This window comes from Neophocaena asiaeorientalis, unplaced genomic scaffold (assembly GCF_003031525.2).
Source record: "Neophocaena asiaeorientalis asiaeorientalis breed wild unplaced genomic scaffold, Neophocaena_asiaeorientalis_V1.1 scaffold396, whole genome shotgun sequence".
Lineage (NCBI taxonomy): Eukaryota > Metazoa > Chordata > Mammalia > Artiodactyla > Phocoenidae > Neophocaena > Neophocaena asiaeorientalis.
The window spans coordinates 4,194,572-4,215,752 of NW_020172455.1; the positions used below are offsets into that span (position 1 = coordinate 4,194,572).

The following is a 21,181-nucleotide window of genomic DNA, read 5'->3' on the forward strand; positions in this document are numbered from 1 at the left end:
TTGCTGAAAACGCCCTCTTTCTAATTTTCCAACACTGTGGTTCTCATACCTGGAGGATTATTGGGACCTGTGTTGTTCTTTTTGAATTATCGACTTCTGCGCCTGCCCCCAAAGATTTTGATTCAGTGTCTGGAGTGAGATCTGGTCTCATTTTCTGTAAGACGACAACGCTGAAATGGATGTTTACAAAGATACAAAATTCTGTATGCCAGTGGTTCTAGAATGCTTCTGTATTAGTTCACACTTTGTTTTATGTTAGACAAATATGAAAAGAGAGAGAGGGGAGGAGGGAGAGGGAGGGAGCGACTCCTCGGATGTTTGTGGAGATCAGCTGTCATTAGGTCTTATGTCCCCAACTTTGTGACAGTCAGCCCTTCATGCTGTTTCCTTTGGGGTGTCCTCAAAGCACTTTCTGTATAGTCTTTAATAACTGAGTTGAAGTTCCTGGTGCATGTGTTTGCTTTTATTTTTATTTATTTATTTATTTTAACATCTTTATTGGAGTATAATTGCTTTACAATGGTGTGTTAGTTTCTGCTTTATAACAAAGTGAATCAGTTATACATATACATATGTTCCCATATCTCTTCCCTCTTGCATCTCCCTGCTTTTTTCATTAGATTCTAAAGCCATCCAGGGCTAGCGCGGGGCTTATGCGTCTTTTGATTTCCCATGCTTTGCCCAGAGTAGATGCTCCGTACCTTTTTGTTTAGTTATGAGATATTTGAAAGTTTTTAAACTGTAAGAAGTTTTGTAGATGTGAGTAGTTATTAATGTCAATATTCATTTTTCTGGTATATCTACTTTTTGCTTAATTAAAAAAATATCGTTGGAACCCTTCAGGAGAGAAAAAGTGCTTAGAACCTGTTGGAATGACATTTTGCTTGTATTAAGTCTAGCTGTTTCCAAGAACAATGGTCTCTCAGACAATGTGCAACAATGTGCAACTGTTTTTCTCCTTGTAATGCAAGAAAGAGCACATAGTTGTCTGTCTTTAGGCAGAGATATCTCTGTGGATCTGTGGCAGCATCGACATGTAGATGGTGTGATTTGTTCCTAATTTAGGTCCCTGTAACAGTAATTTTGTTGTTGTTAAATGTGTTTCTTACAAGTTCCTAATGTCAAATGTATTTTTCTTGTATTTGTAGATTCCGTGAGAATCTACAAATCTACAAATCTCACGTTCCGTGAGAATCTACTTCATAAGAGATAGAAATGCAGGTTTTTCTTGAGTCTTTAAACACCACAGGAGAGTCTTATTTGTAGTTTTTTATTTTATCATTTTGCAAGGGCAAAAGTAATGTTAAGGGAGAGAAAAGAGCCACAGCACTCTTACCAGCTTGTACGCATTCCTGAAAATTGAGAACGATGTCACTCCTGGTGAGTTATGAGGACATTTAAGAACTTGCCTTGGCAGGCTTGGGGGTGAATGCTATCCCTCATGGCTTTCCGGAGGCTCCTTTCTCTTATTCACCTACTTGCCTCCTGGACCAGTGCTTGAGGCCCCCAGAGCTGAGACATTCGTTTCCTTTCAGTGGTAGTTTCAGACCAGCAGCATCCCCTTGACTCCCTCGCCAGGGATGGTACGGAACTCCAAATGGAAGAGGGTGCATTCTACAGACTCTCGGGGATCTTCACCAGATCCTGACCCAGAGGAGTTTTGGAGAAACTCAGAGCTCTTCTTTTCCACCAGTTACAGGGTCGCCCAAGTCATTAAAATAAGTTTCTCTTTCTCTGAAACCATAGGGTACCCCGTGCTTTCCATTTCTGTGTCTGCATCCCTGTGTCTTCCAGCCCCCCCCCCCAACCCCGCCCAGGCCTCTCCCCACGCTGGGCGCCAGCGGCCCTGCCAAGTGTAGCACCCAGGTGTGCATCAGCCCTTCACTTTGAACTTGAGGCTGTCATCTCTGGGAAGACGCCCCGATTTTTGTTTTGTTTCTTTAGTAAACTGGGAGATCTTAATTTTCTGTAACCTTGGTGTTTTTGGTCCTGAGAATTTAAATGTAACATCAAATGAAAAATTCAAGTCTGTGTTGCTAATATGAAATTTTAATTTTTCTTTACAGGTCAATTTTGTAGTGTGCCAAGTCTTTGCCTTGCTAGCAGCCATTTGGTTTCGAACTTACCTACATTCAAGCAAAACTAGCTCTTTTATAAGACATGTCGTTGCTACCCTTTTGGGCCTTTATCTTGCACTTTTTTGCTTTGGATGGTAAGTAATTATTTTGATCATATTTAATGAAGACTTTGGACGTCTTTGTGAATTGAGTGTGTAGAAGGATACATTATGTAGAGTTTTGTTCTTATAGTTACTAAAAAGTTTTATATTTTTATTTTTAATACAAAAAAAAAGAGTGGAGAGTGGGCTCTGTCTCTTCAGTTGGGGTTCAGAGGGCAATTTATTATTATTTATAACTTATGAAAAAGGACAGATGAAGAAAAAGGATATAAAGACATTTTATTCCGCCATGAGTAGCTCTTTCACCTGTTTTGCAGGTCTTTTATGCCAAGACAAATGAACCATTTAAAATAGCTTTTTTCTTTCTGTGCAAGTGGCTTTTAAGAGTCTGGTAAAGCCCATTGATAAAACTCTATTACCGTTTTTTAGATTCTGCCATTAGCCAAAAGAGGTTTCTTGTTTGGCTGGTTTTGGCGGGGAAGAGTTATTTAGCATGGAAAGCTTTTATTTATGGCCCTTCAGATGATGTGTGTATGTGTGTTTCCTTCACTTAGCTCCCTTCTTAGTCATCAGGGCTGTGAAGCAGTACAGAAACACTGTCACTTCCTGTTCGTCCCAGGTGACGGTGGTTGTATGTGACAGAGGGAATCAGGAGAAGCGCACAGTGTCTCCGCGAAACAGCAGAGACGCTCAGTGGGAGGACTCTCTGCTCTATGATTTCTCCCGAATTTTCCCTCTTAAGTGAGAGCTTATGCTGCTTGCTCATTTGCTATGTTTACACAGTCCCAGAGAAGGCTTTCTAGGTCTGCTGTTCGGCAGGCCGTTGCTGGACATGGAAATTCCCTGAGAGGATGGAAATGCGGTCACTTGATCCGTGGTTTAGCAGCTTCTGTCGTGGGGTGCAGACTGTTGGACTTTGACAGTGCCTCTGCACTTGTCCTAGGAGGTTGTTCTTGATTCTCGGGAGGGTTGAAATGTACTGGTATTTCTGAGTCTAGTTTTTGCCTCTGGCAAATTGCACATGTGTCCTAGAAACTCACGAAAAATCTGAGATAATTTATTCAGTCTCTGCCATGTTGCCCTGTGACCAGTCCTCTGACAGGCCCTGCCGGTGGTGGGTGTGTGCGGAGTCCTTGGGGTCTCAGTGGGATCTCTTACGTCAGATCTAGGCATGGTTTCTCCACTTCCTTCATAACATCAAATTTATGTCATCAAAGTTTTCTTAGGTTTCTCAGGTGATTCTATTTAAACTTCTTGTAAATCATGTCATGGGGGTAGTGTGTATGTGTGTGTGTGTGTATTTAGCTTTGTGTTATGGAGCCTTTCGAATACAAAAGTACAGAAAATAATATAATGAGCCCTCCTATATCCATTGTCCAGCTTCAACGATTATTAAAATTCTACCGTTCTTATTTTATTCTTTCCCCAACTTATTTTTCTGGAGTATTTTCAAGCAGATCCCAGTCTACACATTTCACCCGTACATACTTGGTGTTCAGTGTGTATTTCGGCAGCATATTTTGAGGAGGGGTCGGGGAAGGCTTGCCGTCCAGAGTGGCCAACTCCGGGACACCCTTCACGTTGCAGTCTGTGGACACAGAGTAGAAGACTGATGTGAGCTGTGTTTCCTGGGGCCGTGTGACTCGGAGCACTGCCAGAGGGGAGGTCTTTACCGACAGGGTGCTTTCTTGCTGTGAAGGCTTCTCACATGCTTTATCACAGTGTCCCGAGGAACCCACCTTAATGTCAGGTGGTCCTAAGTATTTCAAATTATATGTGATAGCCAGGATTTTTTTTTTTTTTTTTTTGTGGTACACGGGCCTCTCACTGTTGTGGCCTCTCCTGTTGCGGAGCACAGGCTCCGGACGCGCAGGCTCAGCGGCCATGGCTCACGGGCCCAGCCGCTCCGCGGCATGTGGGATCCTCCCGGACCGGGGCATGAACCCGTGTCCCCTGCATCGGCAGGCGGACTCTCAACCACTGCGCTACCAGGGAAGCCCCGGATTTTTTTTTTTTTTAAATAGAGTTCTCGATTCTTTTCTTGGAGGAGAAAATTTTTATATTCCTTTCATTTGGAAGAGAGTTTGTTTGTGCCTCTGTGCCGGGTAAAAGGTAACTCTGCTAATCGGAATGAGTAGGGAAGTAGCGTATCCTTCTGATTTGCATTTTAGCACTTTGTTTTTTAGGCTCAAAGGTAGTCCTGTTTCCTATTGACTTTGACTTCTCTTTTGGAAGACATGCTAGTGAGTTGTCTAAACATAATTAGCTATTTTACCTACTTGTATTTGGCCTCAGCTTTTTTCTTTTTTGAACCATCATCTATAAGTTTCTATTAACTGAGAATTACTTTATACTTTTATTTACTTATTTAGCTATATGACAGCAGTGTAGAGTAACAGACTGCAGCTTAGACTCTGAATCCAGACAGACCCGGATTCCACTCTGGGTACCTCGGCGGCAGCCGTGTCACTAAACATGTTATTCAGCCTCTAGCATCACTTTTCTCATCTGTAAAATGGAACCAGTGATGGTTGTGATGACTAAAAGATGTAATACTTCAGAAAGGGGCTCAGCACAGTAACCAGCTCCTCGTGAGCAGGGAAGGTTACTCAGGGTCAAGACCGTTATTGTGACTGTGGTCTGTTGGTACCATTGTCCAGTCGTTGGTCCAGATTAGATATGTTTATCCAATCTCTTCCTCAGTTTATCATACAGTATTAAAGTATGTCTTTCTCTCTAGACTGGAAGGTCTCTGAGGACAGAGACTGTATCCCCTGACTCTTTATTCCCAGTGGCCAGTACTGTGCCTTTTGGAAAATGGACATTCGTAAAGATCAGTGGAACAATTGAAGAGGTGTTTCTCAACCTTTTTAAAACTCTTTTTTTGCTAAAAATAAATTTTTTACCTGCCTTTAGTTTGATTTGAAATTCAACATATGTAAAATGTGGTATCTAAAAACAAACTGAAGTTTGGGGATAAAGGATTGTTTTGTTTGAAAGATTGTGATACACAGTCCATGGGGTTCCACTCCAGCTCACCCTGTGAAGAACCAGCCAGTGGATCAGTTGCCCAGGAGGAAACAACTTGAGTCTCAATGTCACTTAGGGTACTAACTGGGTATATGTTAGGACTTCGTTTCCTCAACTCTAAAATGACGAGGGCTGGATTATAATAAACTTCTAAGATACCTTCTTGCTTGCATTTTTACCTCCCTAATACTTAATATTTGAAAGCCTACTGTGTGCCACATAACCCAGTCAACACTTTTCATGTGTTATCTTTTAATCCTGAAAAGTATAGGTAGCTACTGTGCACTTATTATGCTCATTTTTCTAATAAGGGCAAGTAGAGTAGCTGCGGGTGGGAAATTACGAGGAAAGTCACCGGTGCTATGGTTGAGTGTACAGGCAACTTGATGCTTGTTGTGGAGGCCAGTGAAATAGAGGGCAATGCGGGTCCACTCTGTACAGATAGACTTATATTATCCCAGGAACACAGGCTTGTACAACTGGCAGAGTGTCATATTGCACTCCAGAAGATCGCCAAGCTTGTCATCTGAAGGGCGGTGCCCGGGGAGTGGGCGTCTCAAAGTGATAGAGGGAACCACTTCGCTATTTGAAACGTAGAACTTTTAGCTTCTAAGTTGTCACATATCCCTCATGTTCCAAGGAAATTTATTCAGTAGGAAAGGAAAGATACTTCCCCAAGAGTCTGCAGAATCTTTTTTCATTTAAGACGTTTATCGTTAATGAGTTCTATTCTAATTAATAAAGCCCTTGCAGGTGTCCAGCAGGCCACTTCAGCATTTTCACATGAATTCCGTTAGTGCTGGCAATAAATAGGAGCTGGTAATTAATTTGAAAAGTGTGCGTTTTAATCATGTTTTCTTAGCTTCTTTCTGTTTCAGTTTATACACAGATATGTTTTTCTGCTGCCTCCTGGTCCTTTGGTTATGTAGTAGCATTCCAGGCCAACATTGTTTCCGTGTGTGTGTGTGTGTGTGTTTGTTAGGCAGAGGAAGAGACAAGTAGACAGACTGACAGACATTCTTTGTACAATGAGTAAAATAAGTTTCTTCTATGGGCCCGCCTTGGAGCCTACTTCTTATTTGTAATATTTCTATGGAAAATGAAAAAAAATTAAGTAGCTTTTCCACATTGGAGGCGCCTGTTATTCTATGATGATTAGGTTAGAAAATAATTTTAATCATAGCTTAAGATACTTATTGATACTTTAAATTGTATACAATGATTTGAAAAAATTTTCATACATTATTCATGCCATCAAAGGGGAAAGAAAATGGAAATGTTGTGTTTGCGTGTGTGTGCGCACATGTATGCGTAATCTTAGGGATAATTTGGGTGGATTTTAAAACCAGAGATCTGAGTCATGTTTTGCCTGAATTTTGTGACATGAATGGATAAGTTAGTTCTCTCATTTAATGGTAGATTTCTACGTTAGAACGTTAGAAGAAACTGTGTCATCTCAGTGAGCACGTTTTGTAGATAGATTACCGCACATTAAGGACTGACTGCATTTGTGTAAGGAAGCTTATTTAACTTGAACCATCATGTTTTCAGAATAAATAAATTAGGGTGTACCTGCTTTTAAGTGAATTCTAATATTTAGTATTCTTTGCTATTTTGTAAGTAATACTTGAAAAGATAACTGCAGGTACAGAGCTGTATTGGCCGAGTTAGTTTGGGTAAGCCAAAAACTGATGTTCTGTCGGGACTATTCTGAAATCCAGGTTTCTTACTCCTTTTCATCCCTGTTCCTGAGTTATAGAAAAAACTGTAAACCTTGAGCCTCAGAACCCCATAGAGCTTTCAGGTAGCTGGTAAACGTGGAATGCTAGGACCCCAAGTGTGGCTTTATGGGGTTTTGTCTTATTTTTCCAGCTCTTGTGGGGCTTCTGGGATGGGACTCCCTCTCTGGGGTATCCACAGAATTTTAGGCTTTGGAGGTTTGCTCCTTTTTTTTTATCTGGCAGTGTCTTGTGTTATATATAAGCACTTTTTAGCCTAAATTATTTCAATTTGATGTTTGTGCGTGGGCTCTTCTAACAGTGTTCTTACTTTTCACAGGTATGCCTTACATTTTCTTGTACAAAGTGGAATTTCCTACTGTATCATGATCATAATAGGAGTGGAGAACATGCACAAGTAAGTGTTCGCTTTATTCACATATAATACGTATTCCAACATAATAGAATTGGGTCAAGTAGAATTTTATTACATTAAAATTATTATTTTTAATAATAATTGTTAAAAATTATTGTAAATTGTGATCACTTTTTCAAGAACTGTCATAAATACAAAAATAAAACCCTTGGTATGCAGCACTCTTCTGTCTACTTAGAGCAGGGTTTCTCAACCTCAGCGCTCTTGACAGTTTAGGCTGGATCATTCTTGGATGCACTGGACTGGCCTGTGCACTGTAGGATGTTTAGCGGCTTCCCTGGCCCCTGCCCACTAGATGCCAGTAGTGCCTCCTCCCCAAGTTGTGACAACCATGGATGTTTCTAGATATTTTCACAGGTCCCTTGGGAGGCATAACCACCTCCAGATAAGGACTATTGGCTTAGTCTAGGAGTGGCAGCAGTGGAGAGCTGGAGTGAGTCTGACACATTGGAGGGAGATTTAGAAGGTACATTTGGAAGGATTTAGTGACTGATGGGAAAAAGGGTATCAGGAGGACTCCAGGTTCCTGGTGTGAACAGTCAGGTAGATGGAAGCACTGTTTTCTGAGTGTAGAGAACCCCGGAGGTGGGGAGCATGTCTAGGGGATAAGCGTTTCCAACAGGTATATAGTCACCTAAAACAGGGCTTCGTATGTAGTAAACACTCTGGGCATTTGCTGAATAAGTGCCTGTTGACTTTAGGGTGTCTGTGAGGCAGTTCGTCGATGCTGGGGAGCCGGTGAGGAGGTCTTGGCCAGAGACGTGCACTGGAAAGTAGAGGTGTGCAGTGCTTACTTGGTTGAACATCCAGGGGCCGGGTACCCGCAGGTCTTGCTGTCCAATCCCGCCGGGGGTGTTCCATGATATCGGTGGTGCACTATGTCTCTGAATTCTGACGTACACGTGGCTCCCAGAGTTCTGTACAAGGAATGATGGACTTGTAACTAATCGATTAGCTTTCTTCCAAATCTCATTCTATTTTGCATCTTCGGTGTTTGACTCGTGGGTCACCCACTCTGTTCCGACCCAGTGTCTTCCCTCAATTTCCACTGGTGCCACCTGCGTTGATTTCCCCCTCCCTTCTGTACTGCAGTACTCCAGGTTCTTGGTGTTTTGATTTTAATTTTTATAAGCGGAGTAAAATATTTTGATGGTGTATCAAAAAAATATTTTGATGGTATATCAAAAAAAAGCAATTTTTATACCATCATGACCCTATTTATAAAATCTCATACAGATGACAGGTTCGAAGCGATACTGTCTTTAATATCTGAACAAAGGAGCTGTATGTTTTGAATCTGGAAAAAGAAGGAAAATCTGGTTAGATTACTGAAAACAGGTAACTTGTGTATCCCTGCGTAAACAAAAGTCTTTTAAATCGAAAGGCTAGTAGATTCATATTTGGTCAAAGGAAATTGTTTCTTTTTCTGAAAGGCAGCGGCAGTCTGTGAAGTTAACTTTTAAGGCTTCAGACCCTGTCCAGTATGGCGCAACACTTGTTATCCGTACATGCTTTCCCCCACCTTTTCACTTAGGCCTTTACATTAATTTAAAATGTTTAATGGGTCCAGACTTCAGAATTTCATTCAAATATACTGGATGGGGCTTATAGCATTACTCTGTTGTCTGAAGTTATTGTTTGTGTATAATACAGTTCTGTTTATTTCTTTCAGTCTAGTTTTACATGGTATGTGTAGTATGTTTCTTTGAACAACAAGGGTTTAAATCTTTTTAAGTGAAGGATTTGGACTCCCTGAGTATTTAACAGTTTAAAAATTCTTGGATCGCTTTGTTTTATATACTTTGTAAGCTGTTCATAGTGTAGTTTTTGCACTCTCTGTAACAAATCCATTTGTAAATTAAAATATTTTAATATAACCTTTATTTTTGTAGCTCCCTTTGTTTCACACTTATATGTATGCTGTTTTATTCTGATCCATAATTAGATAACTTACCATTAAAATTTAATTTATTCTAGAATTCAGTTCTTTTTAATTTACCAGTAAAATTTAATTTATTCTAGAATTCAAAGCTTATTTTCATAGAAGCTTTGAAGTTTTTGAGGAAAAAAAATGAACACCTTAAGTGTTAGAGGCAAGAAGAAAAAGAGTATTTAGGGATAGAAGGTCCTATATCTTAGGATACTGATTCTTCTTAATTAGTCTGGGGAGGATTTAACTTTCACAGATTTGACCAGCGTTTCTGAGAGCAGGGGTTGGCAAACTGTCTGTGAAGGACCAGATAGCAAGTATTTTAGACTCTGCAGGACACACAGCCTCTGTCGCGGCTTTTCTCAGTTCTGTCGTTGTGCACATAGACAGTACGTGAACAACGAACTTGACCTGTGCTTCCATCGGACTTCCTTTACCAAGAAAGCGGGTGGACCATATACTAAGCACACTTCTGCCACAGGGATCTGAAAAGAGAGGAAGGCAGACACACACTCTTCTGCTAGTTTCAAAGCTATGAAATAAGTTTTGCCAAGTGGTAATTTTAAACTTGCTATAGCACAAGAAATGGAGGAATGAACTTTTTTTTATTAACGATTCACTTTGGATTATTGTTCTGAAGCAGATGGTTTTTAAAAAGCTGGTTGGAATGTTCGCCTTCTTGGCATAGCTTTCGCTTGAAAGGGAAGTGAAATAATGCAGGACTCAGGACTCGATGTTTAACACTTAGCACGCGAATGAAAAAGATCTTATTCAAAAAAATTATGAAGGGACTAGTAAAATCACAGTCTATAAGAGCGATACACAGACATTCTTTTTACTTCTACACGTTGAAATAGTCCCGAAGTGAAATTTGTTAAAAGTTCATTCACAGGAGTATCGAAAAGGATAATATGCTTAGGCATAAATTTATTGAAAGAAGTGCAAGACCACTAAACGGAAAATAAAAATCTTTGCTGACAGAAACGAAAGAAGACCTAAAGCACGGAGAGAGACACCACGTTCACGGATCGGCAGACTCAGTGTTGTTAAGACGGCAGTTCTCTCACAGTTGATCCATAGAGTCAATGCAGTGCCTGTCAAAATTCCAGCAGGCTTTTGGTTGCAAAACTGCCTGTATAGATTCACTAAAATTCATTGAGTCGTACACTTAGGTTAGGTGAGTTGATGGCACGTAAAGTTTACTTCAATAAAGCTATTAAAAAGATAAAAAAACATTGTAAAGGGAGGTGCAAGAAGGCGGATCAGTCTTAAAGTAGCGTGCTTTCTGAAAGTTGGTTCAAGAGTTTTGTATATTTTCTCACTTAGGCAAATTTATAGATGTCCAGATGCATCCACGTTTTCTTGAGTTTAGTTGTAAGAACGAAGGGTCGAAAGGAACGTTGAAAACCTGCAGTGCCCTCGAAGGAAGGAAATCTAGGTGTTGAAGGGGGACGTGAAGCTGTCTCCAGATGCTTAAAGGGAGTATATATGCTGTTCTTAGGAATCCTGAGATGGAATTGGTACCCGCTAGGTGAAGTAGGAAGATGCACATTTTTGACCCAAGGAAGGATGGCCTCAGTTACAGTGAGATGCTTAGGGGAGTAATGGCTTTTGCCTTCATACACCACAAATTCAGTGACGGCAGTCATGTCTTACCGGTTTGGTTTTCTGAACGTAGTACGCCACCTTGGAGGTTGTATGTTCCCACTAGGTGTCTACTGAATGAATGAGTGAATGATAACCTGACTTCTGCATGACAGCAAGCCCTTCCAAGTAGCCTCCTAGAGCTCTTGCTGCTGGGTCGCGGTCTCTGCCTCCTTCAAAATCCCAGTGCACCATCTCAGGGCTGCCCCGTGAGAATTTTGTGAACAAGCATTGTAGCAGCCCTGATTCTCAGAACCGAGCATCTCCTGGGCTTTGCTTGGATCTCTGTTCCCAGGGAGAGTGGAGTGTAGGGGAGAGACAGAAGGGATGGGAATGGGGGAATGGGTGGAGGGAGAGCCTTTCTCACTTGGTTAGAAGAGGAAGGAGGATAGCGACGCGTTTCAGGTGCTCCCAGCTGGGGCTGGGAGGCATTTTCCCTGGAGAAGGTAGCGCAGTGTGGCTGCGTCCCGTGGTGTTCTGATGGGCTCAATGGGCTTCTGTGGATGGGCGTGAGAACCTAAGTGCCCTTCGTGTTAGTTTTGCATTTTTGTGTTTTTTAACTTTTCTATGGGGAAGCTTGTTTCGAGTTCCGGAAAACAGCCCCAGATTTTGGAACATGGCACAAGGCAACTGCCCTTGTTTAAATATAGACAGCAGAAATGTGGGATAGTTAACATGGGAAGGACAGGAGAGCCTGATAACCTTGAGAAGTTAAGCAGAAGTATTTTCTTTATAACCTGGCAAGTAATTTTCACCAAAACAAATGACCTAACGAAAACATGAAAAAGAGGTAGATACATAGAGGAAAACTGCATCTGTGAACGGGTTGCCAAGCTTTGTATGGGATGATATTGCAAAAGCTGTAAGAAGGTGATTTTAACCCCACCGTCCCATGGCTCAGCTACCCACCAGTTTGAACAAACACCTTGTGTGCCACAGTGTTTCCAGAAACTCAGAGACAGTGGAGATGTGGTCCTTACCCTCTGATAGGCACCGCTGAGTTGGAGATGTTAAGACAGTCAGTCATGCAACAAGTATTTGTTACGTGATGCTGGGACCCAGTGATGGATAAAAAGACACGCTCCGTCTCTGCAAGACACTTGCTGTCAAACTACTCATCACACTGTGATTACTGTTATAAAAGATGATGCCCTCAGGGCTGAGGAAGCATAAAGGAGCGACCGGCTTGGAAGGTAGTAAGAAGAAGAAAGTGTATCTACATCAGCCATTTACTATGTGCTCAGCAGAATGAAACAGTTGGAAACAGAATACAGACGTTTGGTGTTAAATAGACTTATGCTAAAATATATGTTTAAATATTGGGAAATATTAAAAACCATGTTCCTCAGAATCCTCTTGTACTGGTATAAAATTGAACAGCAGGCCTAGGGCATGAGAGAAGATCAACTTCCAACTCTGACTTCCCCCCAGGTGGCCTTAGTGATTCACTGGATGAGGAATAGGGGCAGATATGTATGGGTTTGAATTTAGGTTCTGCTACATTTCATTAGCTCTGGGACCTCAGCCAAGTCACTTTACCTTTCTGAGTCTAAACTGCATTAAACCAGTGACTCAGCTGAGGAGCACGTGGGTGCCCAGGTGAGCCCAGGTAAGCTTTTGTCTGCGTACAGGGTTCGGTTGCCAAGAAGAGGTTTCACATTCTGGGGGAAATGCTTTCAGAGGCCATTCCTGGTCACCGAGTGTTTCGCTGGGTTTTGCTGCCTCTGCCAATGTCACGTCAGAGCTTGCTGTCAGGATTCACGCAGTCGCTGTAATTCATTTTTTCTCCTCCTAGACTATGAACTCCTCGGCAGGGATGCTTTCCTCATTTTATACTACCATTGTTGAGCGTATGGATGACAGAAGCTCAGGAAGAGAGGTTCTCTGTTCTGTTCTGTTCCGTTGAATGAATGTTTGTAGGCTTTTTTTGCACCTCCTTTTGGTTGGGTGTTTCCGAGCAGATTATATTCATCCGTGCGGCAGGCCTCGAATGGCAAGCTTGATGGGTTGAGTGGCAGTCGGTAGTGTTTCCTGCTCCCTACCTGATTTTCTCCCCCGACGCTGGCTGTAGAGCAGCGGCCCTGGGCATGGGGGTGAAGTTAGGGAAGGACCAGGCAGTTTTAGCTGCTGTGCTTTTGTCTCAGTCGTCCGTGACCCTGAAGAGCAGGTAGGCCAGGGATCCATTTTCACCTGTCATCTGCCAGTACCACCGAGACTCCTACAATATGGATATCTGGATAGAAATATCGTGAAGAACTGCTTGAAGTCTACTAGGAAGGAATGAGGATCTCGGAAATGCTGTCTGGCGGGCAGAAGCCTCAAGTCACTTGAAGATTTGTCCTCATGAAGTTAATGAGCAGTAGTTAGTGGCACGGCAGGAACTCTGTGGGGAGAATATTAACTTCACCAAGGACAACTCCATAATCCCATGGGAGGGAATAAAATGTGGCAGGAAGGAAACTGGACTCTTAGACTTTTTCTTTTCCACTCTCGGTGGACCATACTCAAAAGCCTTTCGGGCTTCCCTGGTGGCGCAGTGGTTGAGAGTCCGCCTGCCGATGCAGGGGACACGGGTTCGTGCCCTGGTCCGGGAAGATCCCACATGCCGCGGAGCGGCTGGGCCCGTGAGCCATGGCTGCTGAGCCTGCGCCTCCGGAGCCTGTGCTCCACAATGGGAGAGGCCACGACAGTGAGAGGCCCGCGTACCGCAAAAAAAAAAAAGCCTTTCAGTGGCTTGGAATGAAGGTACAGGCCCTTTGGGTATTGCTGTGCTATCCTGAGCGAAGAGCTGGATTTCAACTGGAAAACCGTAAGTAATTCTAAAATTGATTTTTTACATTATCTTATCCTTACAACAGTTGATGTTTCAGTAATTATTTGTCTCCATCACTGTGCAGAGCACATGGATTGTCACCTAATCCTAGCAGCAGCCCTGGAGGTGGGTACAGTAGATCTGTTTCCCCAGAAGCAGGCTAGTAGGAGGTAAATCTGGGATTAGAGCTGGGTGTGTCTGATTGCACCCAGTACCCAAGCTTTTTGCGTCCGCACTTTATTACTTCTAAGCATTAAGCTTTTTTTTTTTTTTTTTAAGCCTTATGATTAGGAGAATGCATCATTAAATAGAAATACCCTGAATTGATCGAGGAGAGGTAATGGGAGCCAACAGGGTCCTGAACCAAGGCAGGGATTTGTATGTGTTGGTTACGCTTCCTTAGAGCAAAGATGCAGATACTTTTATCCAAAAGGATGCAGTGGCCTTTGGCATACTGTGCTGAGGATCTGAGGTTTTTCGATATTCTCAGTTCCCATGGGAAGGAAAACTCATTACTTGGTGAGAGGTAGTAGGATGTCCAGACCGTGTTGGATCCTGAAGAATCTTTAGGACATACCATCATACTATCAAATCCTGCACTCGGGAAGGGGTCTGATTCAGATTCCTTTACACCATTAAGGCACTGTAGTATCTCTTTGGGAGGTATTTGAATTCTAAGTTGTGTTTCCAGTTGTAAACTGGATCTCTGTGAAGGATCCAGTCCTTCTTGAGCCAGGAAGGGAAGCTTTTTTTCTCCTTGGATTAAGGGTTTCTATATGAAGTAGGAGGATTACGGTAATGTGGGGTTGCTGACAACACGAACACCCATCCCTTGGTAAATAACGCTGTTACTTTGGGTGCTGCTGTTATATCTGAATATGTTAGCGTAGGAAGAGGTTTGCACAGGTGAGTCATGTAATGGGGCCCTGCCAGGTCAGGTCTCTCTAAAATGCCAGTTTGATAGCTCATTCTCCAAATTAATTAAAAAACAAAAGGGAGTTTTGAAGATATTATCCATACAGATGACATACCTTTCTTGTTTTGAAAATAACAATTCATAGATTAATAAACATAACCAGATAGTTGTAATAATTAAAAATAAGAATATGTACTTCCCATTGGCAAAGTACGAGGACTCACCTTTTCATCTTGGGTACCTCTGGAAACTAATCTTTTACAACAAGATCCTAATCCTTGGGCTTCCCTGGTGGTGCAGTGGTTGAGAGTCCGCCTGCCGATATGCTGCTGTTATATCTGAATATGTTAGCGTAGGAAGAGGTTTGCACAGGTGAGTCATGTAATGGGGCCCTGCCAGGTCAGGTCTCTCTAAAATGCCAGTTTGATAGCTCATTCTCCAAATTAATTAAAAAACAAAAGGGAGTTTTGAAGATATTATCCAATTAGATGACATACCTTTCTTGTTTTGAAAATAACAATTCATAGATTAATAAACATAACCAGATAGTTGTAATAATTAAAAATAAGAATATGTACTTCCCATTGGCAAAGTACGAGGACTCACCTTTTCATCTTGGGTACCTCTGGAAACTAACCTTTTACAACAAGATCCTAATCCTTGGGCTTCCCTGGTGGCGCAGTGGTTGAGAGTCCGCCTGCCGATGCAGGGGACACGGGTTCGTGCCCCGGTCCGGGAAGATCCCACATGCCGCGGAGCGGCTGGGCCCGTGAGCCCTGGCCGCTGAGCCTGCGCGTCCGGAGCCTGTGCTCCGCAACGGGAGAGGCCACAGCAGTGAGAGGCCCGCGTACCGCAAAAAAAAACCCCAAAAAAAACACATCCTAATCCTTGATAGGATGTTGAAGGAAAAATTAAAACCCATGTAACCGTCTGTTAAAATGATGAACAGAATCATTCAGCTATGTGTCATAACACCATGCTATTTACCTAAGATATGTGGTCCGTGTTGAAGTTTTGTGAGAGAAAAAGCTTGCATGAATGGTCTTTTTTTTTTTTTTTTTTTTTTTTTTATAACACCATGCTATTTACCTAAGATATGTGGTCCGTGTTGAAGTTTTGTGAGAGAAAAAGCTTGCATGAATGGTTTTTTTTTTTTTTTTTTTTTACTTTTAGGTAAGAAATGAGGAAATTGTTTTGGAAAATTAGGGCTTGCTGAATGCTGAGTCTGCTTGTGGTGTATTGTTATGGTACATTTATAGACTTGACATGGGAGGTTTTGTCTTCACTGTATTAGAAACAGTGTGATTTAATAGGGTACTTGGACTTGGACTTTGGAGCTTGAATGGTGGAGTGACTTCCATGTTCAGTCACTTTGTTGAGTGCTCTGTATAAGTATTCCATTTAACTGTGCCTACAGTCCCGTGTAGGGGCGTCATTATCCACTGTACAGAGAAGGAAACTGTAGTTCCAAAATGTGAGGTCACTAGAACCAGTAACAAAACCGGTAACGGTCAGCCCTGGAAGTCTGTGAAGTTAATTTCTGTTGTTAGATTATTGATTTACTGAGATTCTTTTAAAGTTTTTTTTTGTTTCTTTGTTTTTTTTTTTTAAGTTGGAGAAACAAAAAGAGATTCTTGCCTGCTTACCAGATAGCATAAACAGCCTGGTTTATTTTTTGAAAAATAGCAAGAATGGAGACATTGTATTGGGACTGGCTTTTCCTTCGTCTTCATTAGAATGTGGCGTTGGGATCTTTTTAAAAGGCTTTACCCTTTAGAGAAATATTTGAATACTAGTGATTTTATTCTCTAAATAATCTTCCTTTATTTAAAATTGTTCAGATTTTTACAAGCTCCATGCTTGAGGTTGATATTACTTCAAATACATAATAAATACAGACTTCTAAAAAATTTTTATTAGAGTTGATTTATGATGTTGTAAATACTACTATAAAATAGTGCTTTAGTGACTTCCCTGGTGGCTCAGTGGTTAAGACTTTGTGCTCCCAGTGCAGGGGGCCTGGGTTCAATTCCTGGTCAGGGAACTAGATCCCACATGCCTGCTGCAACTAAGAGTTCACCTGCCACAACTAAGGAGCTGGCGAGCCACCCGTAAGGAGCCCACGTGTTGCAACTGAGGAGCACGCCTGCCTCAACTAAGACCCAAGAGCAACAAATAAGTAAATAAATATTTTTAAAAAATAGTACTTTAAAATACTATTTTAATGTCAGTTGACTAAAAAGAGAATTTTAAAATTCTTTCTGGTAAATTAATTTGTGTAGGGGAAAGATAACTGACCTTGTCCCACCTGCTGCCGCTGGCTTATTAAACAGAGTCCTTATTTAGAGTAGTTATGGAGGGAGAGACAAAGAGTAATAGGGGAAATATCTGATGACTTGAAAAATGGCCGGGCATTTTGGTGAAAGGATGTTACAGCAAGTGAGCCTGGGCATCTGTTTCTCACAGTGAAAACTGAGCTGTGGCTTAAACTTAGCAAAGCCCAGAAAAGAGATGGGATTGCTCATCTTTTCCTGGCCTGGAAATTAACCTTGGGGTAGTACAGAGTATGTGCCTTACCAAGACTTGCCTTGGGAAGAAGATAACATTTCAGGATGGGCTTGGCACTATTTGCCTTTCAAAGTTTTAAAAAATCTTGTCTAGAACTCATTTTGTTGGAGCATAGTTTCATTTCAAAACATGAGTGAATTTAGAGCTATTATTTAGAATAGTATGCAAAGCATTTTTCCTTAGACACGAGAGCTTTAAAATGTATAGAGAGTGGACTTAAAGACTTGAAAATAAAATCCAACAAAGAAAATGATAAAAGTTAAGAAATGAATAAGATGAAACCCCTAAAGGACAATAGACAACTTTAATTGCAAATAAGTTACCCTTTTTTTATTTTTTTATTTTTTGCGGTACGCGGGCCTCTCACTGTTGTGGCCTCTCCCGTTGCGGAGCACAGGCTCCGGACGCGCAGGCTCAGCGGCCATGGCTCACGGGTCCGGCCACACTGTGGCATGTGGGATCTTCCCGGTCCGGGGCATGAACCCGTGTCCCCTGCATCGGCAGACGGACTCTTAACCACTGTGCCATCAGGGAAGCCCGCAGATAAGTTACTCTTAATAGCTAAACTGCCAGTAATAGCTAACGTTTATTAAACACAAATCCTATGTCAGATACATGTTAAATGCTGAGGTGCATTCCCATGCGATCCTTACAGCTGCCTGTACTATAATAATTGTGTCTCAGCTTTAGAATCGGTCACACAGAGTGAAGTAAGTGAGAAAGAGAAAAACAAACACCGCGTGCTAACACACACATATGGAAGCTAAAAACACAACAAAAAGTGGTTCTGAAGAACCCAGGGGCAGGACAGGGATAAAGGCGCAGACGTAGAGAATGGACTTGAGGACACAGGGAGGGGGAAGGGTAAGCTGGGACGAAGTGAGAGAGTGGCATGGACATATATACACTACCAAACGTAAAATAGATAGCTAGTGGGAAGCAGCCGCATAGCACAGGGAGATCAGCTCGGGGCTTTGTGACCACCTAGAGGGGTGGAATAGGGAGGGTGGGAGGGAGGGAGACACAAGAGGGAAGAGATATGGGAACATATGTATATGTATAGCTGATTCACTCTGTTATAAAGCAGAAACTAACACACCATTGTAAAGCAATTATACTCCAATAAAGATGTTAAAAAAAAAAAAGCCACACGCAGCCACTAAAATGGGCTCTTCCCCAACATTATCAACGTGTGGATTTTCCGTGGGAAATATTCAGTGTCCCATCCATTTTATTTTGGGGGTGTTTGCCCTCACTGTTAATTGGCATGTATGCAAGTAGTATAAATTATTCTTAGTGTGAATGCTGAACTGGGAAGCTAAAGTTCTTAATCCTAATTCTTGTGTTAGTTTCTTAATTTATCTAGGCTTCATTTGACGACTCCTGTTAAATCTAAGAGCCATAAGTTAATCAGTGATTCTTAACCATTTTTCTCGCCCCCAGTACACCCAACAGAGCATACTTTTGTCAGGAATAGTATTTTCTATAGCAGTAATTCTCACCTCTTTGGGATAAAGAATGGGATAGTGATTCTGATTTATGACCCACTCCATCCACCCCTGCCCCAGACAAACAGAAACAAAAGGTGCTAGCCAAATTTGGTATCTGATTTAATGTTTGTGCCTGCTAACATGTCAGATGGAAGTTCTCTTGCCTCCCCACGACTTCTTTCCCAATCTTGGGGCTTATCTGGCCGCTCTGGTGTTTGTTCCTCCAAAGTGCTGTCATCTACCCTTCTCTAGGTTAGCAGTTTGCAAAGTATGGTCCAGAGACCCCAGGAGTCCATGCAATCCTTTTAGGAGGCTGTCAAGTCAAAACTGTTTTCATGATAATATTTAGATATGATTTGCTTTTTTCACTTTCTTTCCCCCCTGCATGTACGGTGGGGCTTTCCCGAGGCTACGTGATGTGTGATACTGCAGCGGAAACATTTGCGAATTCAGCTGTCTTCTTATTAAGTCAGATGTTAAAAAGATTTGCAAAAGCATAAATATAGTACTGCCCTTCTCAGTAATTTCTTTTTTTTCGGTTTTGGGAAACATACTTATTTCTCATAAAAACATTGTTTCATGAAAACCTAGCATCGCAGGTTTATTGTCGTTATTCTTGAATTAACAAATATTTTTAAAATTCTCAGTTTTGTTCTCATATGGTAAATATCAGTGGCCATTATTTAAGTGGGTTATGCTTCTTTGGTTTTGTCAGTAATTTTGAAGAGTGTAGAGGACCCTGGGGCAAAAAGCTTGAGGACAGCTGGTCTAGAATTCTCTCATGCCTCTTGTAACCTGGCCCTGTCATCAGAACCGTCTGGGCTCTTACAGTTCCTTGTGCTCATGCCCTTGCCGTCCACTTCTTTGCCTGCTGCCGCTCTGCCTCTGAAATCTGCCAGCTGAGACCACAGATTCTGTACCCGAGCTTCCTCACTCCCTTCCTCCACGATTGGACGAGCTCCTGGAGGTGCAGTGAAACGACAGAGACGGGTCGAGAGCCTACACACCGCGCTAGAGGGGATGCTGGTTCCAGGTGTCTTCCTGACCTCACCTTCCTGCTGTACGTCATCTCTGCCACCCTTGCTCCGGTGTCACTCTGTACACCAGGCAGATGTCCAGTCTGCGGTGGACACAGATCCCTATCGTATTTGGACAGCAGAGTGTTGGAGAGAGACCCATGTGACGGTTCTGGGCTGCTACAGATTCGTGATTTATTCCTTCACTTAAGCCTTCAGTTCTCTTGAAAATTAGTTGAATTGACACTTTTCAGTTCCCTTTCCCATTCTTTTCAAAGGTTAGTGTAAATCTTAGCCACCTTTAAATCTGCTCACCTTATCCACTCATGCTTAGCAGATAACATAAATTTATAAGTAAAAGTTGAAGATAAAGTTTCTTCTTGGGAGATAATCCTTAAAGATGCAAGGTAAGGTGTTTAGAAGTAACAGAAATGGAGACAAAGGAGGAGGGGAAATGTCCCTGGCAGGAGGAGACGGGAGTCAGTGGCCTGCAGGTGTTCCTTCCCTGCAGAGATGGTGCTGCCGGCTCTCTGGTCCTGCCCGTCTCCACTGCGGCCCGAGTGATGAACACCCAGAGAGAGCATCTTGGGCCCCAGCTCTCTCCTGCCTTGCTTGCACCCTCTTCGGGCAGCTGAGCAGCGAAGCCAGGCCATTGGGATAAATCCTTACTTCTCCTGCATGTTAGCCATCACTGAGAACAACCTTGCTTCAGTTTCCTCTTGGATTGTTTTGAGGCTTAGACATCTGAAACCACGCCTGGCGTGGTCAGCCTGCAGTCGGTGGTGGTGCTCGTCAGCTGTAATTATTTCCCTCCTGACCCCTCCAGTCCGCTGTTGTTCTGCGGCTCCAGCCGCTTCATTAGATCACATCACACAGCTGGACTTCCATCGTCTTCCTTGCTGCCCTTGCTTTGAAGGTCTTTACAAAATTAATTGAATCACCTCTTTCCTTTTCTCCTTTTCCACCTAAGTATTTTTCACCCCAAAGTATAAGAGAAGAAAGATGCGTGACCTTTCATGCAAGTGGGGAGGGAGCTCAGGACCCTTTGTTACAGCGCAGCCCTGAAGAGCAGAGAGTGACAGGTTCCTGGCCTTCCAGTTGGGAGGGGCTCAGGATCTCTGACTTGGGGTGGTAGGGGTGACATGAAGCCTTTTCCAAACTTTTTTTTCATGGTCCTGGTTTTAGTAGCAACTAGAATAGGCTGAAATCTGGATGCATTTTTGTGGGTAATTATCTTTCTCAGTTCAAGATTCTGTCCTTACATTGTCTGCCAGACATCGTTTTCGATGTTTTTAAAAACTTTAAATTTTCATTTCTGTGTGTTTATTGACTTAAGGACTATTTAATCAGATGATATTTTGAGCTACAATTCAGAGATCTTAAATCTTGATGTAAACTATAGAAGTCTTTGCTTTTTTTTTTTTTTTTTTTTTTTCCCGGCC

The 21,181-nt window shown here is 42.2% G+C and overlaps 1 protein-coding gene across 1 annotated transcript in view; it reads left to right on the forward strand.

Annotated features, from left to right (window-relative positions):
- The first annotated feature begins 1,324 nt into the window (after positions 1–1,324).
- MBOAT2 (membrane bound glycerophospholipid O-acyltransferase 2) overlaps positions 1,325–21,181 on the forward strand; it is an 80,679-nt gene continuing 60,822 nt past the window's right edge. Inside the window, exons 1-3 of the mRNA XM_024737721.1 lie at positions 1,325–1,380; positions 2,067–2,212; positions 7,268–7,345. Of these exons, the coding sequence (XP_024593489.1) occupies positions 1,369–1,380; positions 2,067–2,212; positions 7,268–7,345 (236 nt within the window). The 5' untranslated portion in view covers positions 1,325–1,368. The remainder of the gene's footprint in view (positions 1,381–2,066; positions 2,213–7,267; positions 7,346–21,181) is intronic.